A 9,399-nucleotide genomic window follows, 5' to 3' on the forward strand; every position below is an offset into this window, starting at 1 on the left:
CGGGAGATTTAATCTTCAAAGATAATAACCTGAGACTACTTGAAATGTCTTCAGATACAGCTTTAATTTTACATATTGGGTCAGTCCCCAGACCGATCAACACTGTTTCAATCCAGTCCCAGAAATGTTGCTCTGCAACGCTCAGCATAAAAAGTGGTAATGTTACCTTGAACACAACAGTAATAGTGCCATAAAGAATCTGAGGAGGCTTCAGAGTGTCAATGTTTAACTGTAAAATTAATCAATGTGTTATGCAAAATGGCCACTAATACAACATACTATTAAACACAATGTTGATTTTTTTGTATAATACAAAGTCAAATACCAAAATCTTGCTTGGGTAGATGATAGGAAAAGTCATTTAATTTTGTACTTCTTGCCAATCTATAACTATGTTCTTAGCTGAAAGATCAAATTACCATTGCAATCTGTTTCTTTTCTTGATTGCACTAACAGAAAAGGTAAGGCCTCTTGCATTTTCTTCCACAAATTTGGCATGATTACATATATGGAATAAGCAAAACAAAGGGCAATTATAAACCAGAATGGCTAGTTTAATATTGTAGATGTCACCAAACCAACTCAACTCTATCTGGAAGATGTGTAAATACATAGATATTGTAATACAATACCACACAAACCAGCAGATAACCGTGAAATGTACAATTATTTGAAGATTTGCGAGTATTTGGCATGTTTGCATTAATTTAGTATGCTTATAAGCAAAGAGTACACAACTATGACAACAGTGGGGTGTGCTCTTTATAAAACTACTTATGGAGGTGGTCTAAACTACTCATGAAAGAGGTCCAAACTACTCACGTCTGGCAAAGAATGCTTTCCGAAATTGTAAAGACAAAATTCTCAAGAGGTTCTGATCTTAACTACTATACATGTGAACGATGGTTGACTATAAACATGCACCTGCAATAGACCTTTCTTCGAGATGCCAAGAATATCAAGCAAATATAAAACTAGTACTGTTAGTCTAATTTGCCAGCTCATTGAGTAGCAGTAAGTGAACTGCATGTACCATTGTATATGTAAATAAATCCCTTAGAGCGTGGTTGAGACACAAATCTACTTCTAAAATGAGAAATGAAAATTTATTGGAAACTTGATAAACTTCACTCTCCCAGCTGGAACTTTTCTGTCTTCTCTTACACAGTTGTATCATTGTTAACAAAATTTTAAGAAACTACAGATTGACAGTTCCAACAAGTAACAAAGCTACATTCTGGAATGAGGCAGAATCTAAAATATACTGCATTTATTTTCAAACAGGTTAATTTGGACACCAGGTACCAATACCTGACAGCTGGCCCTAGCTTTTACATTCCCAAATCTAGCTCCCTATCCAGCAGCAAACTTGTAGTCATTTGGATTTCCTTTAGATCTACAAGTTTGTTGCTAAGATAACAAAGTTTGATTTAGACAGTGCAGTCTGGAAGCTAGTTTACAAGTGCCAGAGATCCAGAATCTGAATCAGGCAGTTATAGAAATATAAATCACAAGATTGATAGATGAAGTCAATATGGGGGCAAGAGTTAAAACGAGCATTAACATTTGAGGTCCTTGAACAGCAAACAGTAAAAGTGCTGTATAGTAAGCTTCACCTTTGATGAAGAAACACAAGATATGATCTTCACTGATTAACAGTTCATTCATCCTGACTGTAAATTTTAACAAGCAGCTATTAAAGCAGTTTATTTACCAAGCAAGTAGCGCACTTTGCAGCAGTGACTCATTCACTAAATAGCTAAACATAAAGATGGTCTCAAATAACTGGTCCCCTTCAAAGTCTAAAACGAAACACTGAAATTACACAAATCTCATCAAAAGTCTTACGCCTTTTTACCATTAATATTCTTCTAGTTTGAAAGCTTGATTCTTGTATCGTCCAGAGTAGTGGACACCCTCAAATACCTCTTCCAAATGGCCCTTCTTCGTTTATGCCAAGACAGTAAGTGTCGACAAGCTGTTGGACAATCAGCCAGTTTGGGCCCACAGCCAAAGCAGACATAGGTCTCACCTGACCTCCACACATGCGCATTTCTTAGCAAGGGCGGTTGGTCGTAGGAACTCTGCCTGATTTTCCTTTCCTTGACTTAGAGGTAGTACAATTTCACTGCCCTTACTCAGCACTGACTGGGGATCAAACCTGCCCTATCCTACTGGTATGTAGAGCTCACTTAATTGTTGGTTTAGCCAGCTAAGTCAGAGAAACTTACTTGAGAATTTTTAATATATCACAAGTTTATTATTTGGTTTTACAAATGTGAGGCATCTGACTCCGGAACTCATGCCTCAATGAAAAATAATCTTCCATCCGTCTAGCCCAGACTGCTAAATTAATTTCAATTCTACTAAAATTAGGAAATAACGAATGTGGAAGTGTTTCCATTCTAGGTCTTAACTACATCAAAAGCAATTCGGAACATGATAAAACTGAATACTGTAGCAGAAACTTGAAATTTAACGTTAGATAGTTATATTATTTCTAGCATTAGACCCACGGGTCAAGTATACAATTATTCTGATATATTTTCTACTTCTTTGAACAATTTTTTTGACTTTGCATCAACAGCTCTGATGCAGAATAAAAAAATGATTTTTAAATATTGACCATATATGCTAATATTCAGTTTTACAACATTTCTCAGCCAATGAGATTCTTAATGTTTGTACCGTTTGTATGTTTGGTGTTTGGGGAGGCAGGGGGTTGCAGGGAAACTAAGCAATAAAAGGGAACAGTGGCAACACAAGATTCTTCTCAATCTTTCCTTAAATTGGATGGAAAAAGAGGACAAGAATTTTTAAGTATTAAAATTGAATGGTGCATTTGATTGACAAGAAAAATAGTGCCACAATGTAATAAGATACAAAAGCACTCTCGTCACTTCTGTTCCAATGTCCTGACTTCATCAAAGATCAGGAAGAAAGTTATGTAAAAGGATAACCATACTAAGAAAGGGCAGAGAATAATCTGGGACCTTAATCTAGAAGCTCACCTGTACAATACCTTCAGACAGCTCAGAGCAGCTTTCATGGAAGTTAAGGCTAATTGCTCAATTTTTCCACTGCTCCAATTTAACATGAACAATATGACAAATGGATTTTTCTTTGCCAGTCCTGATATCATGAAAGAATATTCCAATGCTATTCATTGAAGCACATTTTTTAAAGAAGCTGTTTCGCCACAAAGTCTTTTGTTGAATGTCATTTTGACGAAGCAATTCTTGCCAAGTTTGTAAGATACATGTTTTATATTCTTTGTGGCTGAAGAATTAATATTCCAATAATAGGAGTCTTTTAGAATTTATTCCAAAATTTTACAAATTAAGGATCTGTTCAGGCCCCATAATGATGTTTGGAAAGTCGCCCCGGTGCAAATTCTTGCTATTTTTGTGATGAGTACGTTATTTGCAAACTCAATTACCAGTTGATCTCCCATGGGCTTCAGGATCAAGCATAGACCTCAGGTGAAGGGGGATTATATATTGGAGGCCAGTTATACTTGGGCATGCAAGTGTAATTCAAATCCCATTTTAAGGTTATCCCAGATGGGGTATGGGCACCAACTGAGTTCTTTACTAATAGTTAACAACATAAATGTTTAGAAAGCAGAGAGAAATGAATCTTCACTTTCCAAAGACTTTAGAAACCATCCAAAGGGTCCAACCAACTTTGGCACTGCATCGGATTGCCTTTCCTGCTGTGCCCAACTAAAGTGGTGAAAGACTGCCCCATCCAAGGAGTTTCAATCTACTTCACTCTGAGTCAAGTGAATAGAGGAGGAAGCTTGGACTTGCCTCATAAATCTGTTAGATGGAACTGCTGGCTGAATTTCATTAGTACCACTCCTCATCCCTGACTTTGTTACCTCTAGACTTGACTATTCTAACAAACTCCTGATCAGCCTCTCATATTTTACCCATCGTAAACTTGACTTCATCCAAAATCCTGCTACCCGTGGCCTAAGTTGGACCAAGTCCCATTCACTCAATATTTCTGTGCTTGCTGACCCACACTGGCTCCCAGTTAAGTAATGTCTCGATTTTAAAATTCTCATACTTGCTTTCAAATCCCTCCATGGCTGCACCTCTCCCTACTTCTGTAATTTCCTACAGCCCTACAACCCTCCGAGATATCTGCGCTCCTCTAAATTATGGCCTCTTGAGCACCCCAATTTTAAATCATTCCATCACTGATGGCCATGCCTTCAGCTGTCCGGGCCCCAACTATGGAATTTCCCCCCCCACTTAAAGTTCTCCACTTCTCTACCTTGCTTTCCTCCTTTAAGCTGCACCTTAAAACCTACCTCTTTGACCAAGCTTTTGGTGCGGTTTCGTTATGGTGCATAACATACATCACTATTTGGAGTCAATGCTAGGTTGAAATCAATTTGCATTCACAAAATTTGCATCAGGTTGTGCATATAATTTTTAAAAATTTAGTAACACTCAAATCTAGCCAACATTGTAACCTCACAGATCTGAGGTGTTCAAGGTGGTCATTTCCACTTTGGGCACAAACAGAAAACTGACGGTAGATTGGCCACCTGTTACATGACCTTGCTCAATTTTCATTCCTATTTCACTCATGAAGATTGTAGTTAAAAATAAAAGGGGTAAAACTTTAACAATGCATTATTAATATACCCATTTCATTCAGGCCAAGCATAAAACAGTTTGCATTTAAAAAACGTCGAACATCAGAAAATGTTACAATAATGGTAAGCTAACAGCCGAAAATTGATATTGTATTCTTACTTCAGTTTACAGTATTTGTTAAGCATCCTACTGTATTGAGTAATGTGGAAAATTGCACATCTAGTGCCTTGAGATTACTTAATACTTGCATTTCTAATATGTTCACTCACTTGTATCACTCACTTCCATCTAAATCACAGTTGACCCATTATTACACTCCCACACAGGGAGGCAACTGGGCCCCCTGGGCCACAGCTTCAGATCTGAAGCTACTGTTTCTCAGGTCAATTAAGTAAAAGAAAACATTGGATTATGTATGACATGACTGTCTCCTAGGCTTTCTTCAGCAGTATATTAAGTACTATTTAATCGAATACCTTTACCTTCATTTTTGACATTCCCTTATTGAAGCCAGTTAGCTGTTGTGGATGGCAACCAGTCACTTCAGACTATTTGGCTATGTAGCAACTAGTTCAGAACTGTTGCAATGCAAGGAGCTGCACACAGATTAGCGATGGAGAAAACATTCATGCTTCAATTAACGAGCTTAAGTATGCAAAACTTCCAAACTAGATAAGATCACCAAGGTAGGACTCAGCAAAAATTAGTAGCCTCAGTAAATTACACAAGGTTGTACATGGTATTTCTATAACGTGTGTTCATTTCTGCAGCAAAGCATTTGGTTGAGTTAAATTTTCATGAAGTTTATTTATATGGAATATACATCTATTCTCACATGCCTGATCCCGTGAAATAGAGATAAAAACAAAAAAAACTGCGGATGCTGGAAATCCAAAACAAAAACAAAAACAGAATTACCTGGAAAAACTCAGCAGGTCTGGTAGCATTGGCGGAGAAGAAAAGAGTTGACGTTTCGAGTCCTCATGACCCTTCGACAGAACTTCTGTCGAAGGGTCATGAGGACTCGAAACGTCAACTCTTTTCTTCTCCGCCGATGCTGCCAGACCTGCTGAGTTTTTCCAGGTAATTCTGTTTTTGTTTTTGTCCCGTGAAATAGATCTGTACAAATATTCACTTCTAAAAGATGAGATTTCCATTCTAAATATCTGAAAGATTACTGAAAATACCTGGTTGCATTTCTGTTCTAAAGTTGTTAACCAACACCTGTAACATCGCTATCTCCTATATACTCATTATTTCATCCAAAAAAAATTAAAAATCAGGAATTATTAGTGCAGGAAAATCTGGTAACTGACACCAATGGTGGAGAATTGGAACAGCTATCTGCAAAAGCTAATTGAAAATTAAGATATACATACACATACATGTATACACACATTAACCCACACAGAATTAAATGGCCAAGGACAGAACAAGCAGGGTCTTCTTTATCTATTGGATTTCAATGGGATTTTATCACATGGACAAATTATTGCAGCCTGTACAGATTATTTCCCCATATGAAGATTGAGAAATGTCGATACAGAGCAACCACACACTTTATCACTATTAATTTAACTGACTGTCCCTTGCTTATGTATTTTTTACAAGTACAAAGCATATCACCTATCTGCTTTATCTTCAAAAATGTAGTGATCCTATTACTTTGTCATTAAACTATTTTGCTATTGACATTTTAAAAGAACACCCAAAGCGTAAATGTTTCAAATCAATGCAACAGCCTCATCAGCTGCACTAACAATATGCAAAAAAAAACTAATTTCATTATCCTCATAACCTCATCCTTTTGTACATTTGCCTATTTCTGCACCATTTCAGATTTGCCTAAAGAGAATATTCTACAAAAGCACATAACGTACATACAATTTGTGGCAGTAATTGTACCATCTGGGGGACATAAATCATATTCTGTAAATTCATAATGCATCTTTTAGTCAGTATTCATACAAGAACACTGGATAAGTTGGCAATGAGAATCTATTGTATGCCCTCAGTGCAGAAACATGAATTGTCTTTTTTCTGTACTTCACTGCCACCTGTTGGAACCTTCGACCAGGTTTTGGGAAAAAGTAAATTCCACTTCCAGACCAGTTCCATATTATTCATGGGAACACACGTTATGGCAAAGTTGAAGTTTATGGATTTTGAAACACGTGAGACCAGCAAAGAGACAATGGAGAAACTGAGAAAATTCTGAATAAAGTTTTCAGCAGAAGGCCTGAAGTAGGCAATGTTGCGGTGATGGGCATAAGCAGTCTTGGTTATGGGAAAGATGTGGCTCTATAAATTCAGTTCTGGTTTGACCAGAATGCCAAGATTTCACATTGTGTTCTCCCTGACAAAATGCCCCAGGAAAGCACAATACAGTCAGTGGTACAGCCATGGAGTTTATGGAAGGCTGAGGACAGCGACTTTGGTCTTCCTGATGCTCAGTTGGAGGATGTTTTGACTCAGTCATAACTTGACACAATACAACAGAATTGGTCATTAGCTCAAGGGATAAAGCTGGCTGTCGTCAGAATACATTTAGGTGTTGATTTTGGTTATGGACAATATCACCAAGAGGTAGCACGTAAATGAGGAAAAGAGGCCCTTGGAATAACCTTGATACAGAAAAATTTAGCTGATACAGTTCAAGATACATAATTGCTAAAGACCTTATGTTAAAAATTGCAGTCACCATAGTGAAGCAAGATATGTGTTAACTAAAACCAATAAATGATACTTGTTAACTAATAAGACATGATATTTACAGAGCATCTTTCATATTTAAATATCTCAAAAGCACTTGACACAATGAGTTATTAGATAGAAACTACTGCTATATCAATGGAGAAATGACAGTTGTCAAGAGACATTGCTTCCCCCACCATTTTATTGGAAGTTCTCCTTAAACAGGTTACTTCTTTCTTTAGTATAGAGGAATGTCATTTAACACTAAGAATTTGCTCATTATTACGTAGGCAAACACAGCATCGTCAAAATAAGAAATCAGTGAGTACCCTCTTTCTCTTTAGCATTAGTTGTGGGAGGAATGTTGTTCAGGACTCCAGGAAACCCCTCATTGAATACACTGAATCTTCAACATCTAACTGAATGGGAACCCAGTTAAACCTTGGTTTAATATCTTGAAGAAATGCAGTCATTCTCTTTTTCTATGCATTTTAGGGGTGTGCTTATTTTCTCTATGATGTGTCTGGGAGAAGTTTCCAAACATACTTAGTTCCCTTGTGTCTGCTGGGGCTTGTGTGTGTGTAGTGTTTGAGATGGTGCTGCTAAGATGTACGATTATCTCTCCCTGCCTTGTGCTGGGGCAGGGCTATGGTTTCAGTGTGTCTCTCTCTCTCTTTTGTCCAGATAAGCAGGTCACCAGAACATCTACAGGCACTTAACACACACAGCATTAATAACTATGCACATTTATATTATATTTTGGTTGAAGCAAGCTGCTAATGTCCTGTGGTGCCCACAGGTCATACATGCCTCTTCACTGCATTAGGATAGTCTACTTCCTTGTGGATACTTGGTGAGAGAGGATGTGTTTCCATCCACGCTTTGTGCTGGGTAGGATAGTGATCACTGTGCATCTCCCTCCACCCTGCAAGACTTGGAGGTGATTTCTCACCATGTGCTGGGAGAGGGGAAGCAGGGGGAGTGAGCCATCTCTCCTCCTGTAGTTGGATTGGGCACAAGGAGTTGCTGTCACTTCCTCCTCAGTGAATAAAGATTAAGCTGTGTGGTACCTCTCTCCTCATTAGGAGTGTCAGTGAGAAATATATATCTATTTCTTCCTCCACAGTGTGAATGTTGGCATGTACAATACAACGTAACTTGGTACAGTCCAAGTATGGCAGTACATGGTTCTTGTCGCTCTCAAGGAGAGAGATGGTGTCTGTGGGATTTTGCTGCCTCCTTTATCCTGAGGGTTGTGTCTCGTTTTTCAGTGTGGAATGAATGAATAGCTTTTATTTCTCCACAAGTAGGTTCAGATAATTCTCTTTCCTTCAGAGTTTGGTGGGGATATTTATCTCTCCTTTTCTAAGTTAAGACAGTTATCTCCCTTTCTAGGTATTGGTTAGGTTACTTCCTTACTGTATAACTGGGAAATTGTGCTGTGCCAGGGTTGTGGCTCTTCACCTACTCCCTGTCTGGGTTCAGGCAGACACCTCAGACTGCAGATAGATCTCTCTCTCTCTCTGGCTTGGTTGTTTCCCCACCCCCCTCTCTCCTACTCTGCCTGGGGTTGCTTCTCTCTCTCTGGGTGGGGGTGTTTTTCTCTCTGCTTGTCTGGGTGGTCGTATTTCACCCTCTGGGTGGGACCTTCTTTGGTTCTGGAAGTTTCTTCTTTCTCTGGTTTCCTCACCGTTACTTGGAGGTCATCGTATGAGTCACAACCCAAGTACCAGCCATCATCTGAATCCTCCAACTCCGCGCCAGCCGCCACACACCGAAACGCCGCCATCACAAGTCCTCCCCAGCAGGTCCTAACTCAGCCCCACCCCTGAACCACGCTCCCTGACTCCACACCAACCACGCCCCCTGGCCCTGGCTCCGCCCACAGCCTCGCCTTATGGCCCTGGAGCCACCCCAGCCCCGCCCCGCCCCTTGCCCTGGCCCTGGCTCTGGCTCCTCCCCCAGCCCCGCCATATGGCCCTGGATCCACCCCAGCCCCGCCCCTGGGCTCTGCCCCGTCTATTGGCCCTGGCTCCTCACCCAGCGGTCCCAGCCGGGCTCTGGCTCCGCCCCCCAGCCCCGCCCCCAAATC

At 39.6% G+C, this 9,399-nt stretch overlaps 1 protein-coding gene across 1 annotated transcript in view; it reads right to left on the minus strand.

The window, feature by feature from the left end:
- The window catches only part of asz1 (ankyrin repeat, SAM and basic leucine zipper domain containing 1), a 127,114-nt gene extending 118,018 nt beyond the window's left edge, over nt 1-9,096 (minus strand). The window contains exon 1 of the mRNA XM_041215657.1: nt 8,998-9,096. Within this exon, the coding sequence (XP_041071591.1) occupies nt 8,998-9,096 (99 nt within the window). The remainder of the gene's footprint in view (nt 1-8,997) is intronic.
- Between the last annotated feature and the right edge of the window lie 303 nt (nt 9,097-9,399).

Source organism: Carcharodon carcharias, chromosome 21 (assembly GCF_017639515.1).
Source record: "Carcharodon carcharias isolate sCarCar2 chromosome 21, sCarCar2.pri, whole genome shotgun sequence".
NCBI classification, from domain to species: Eukaryota; Metazoa; Chordata; class Chondrichthyes; order Lamniformes; family Lamnidae; genus Carcharodon; species Carcharodon carcharias.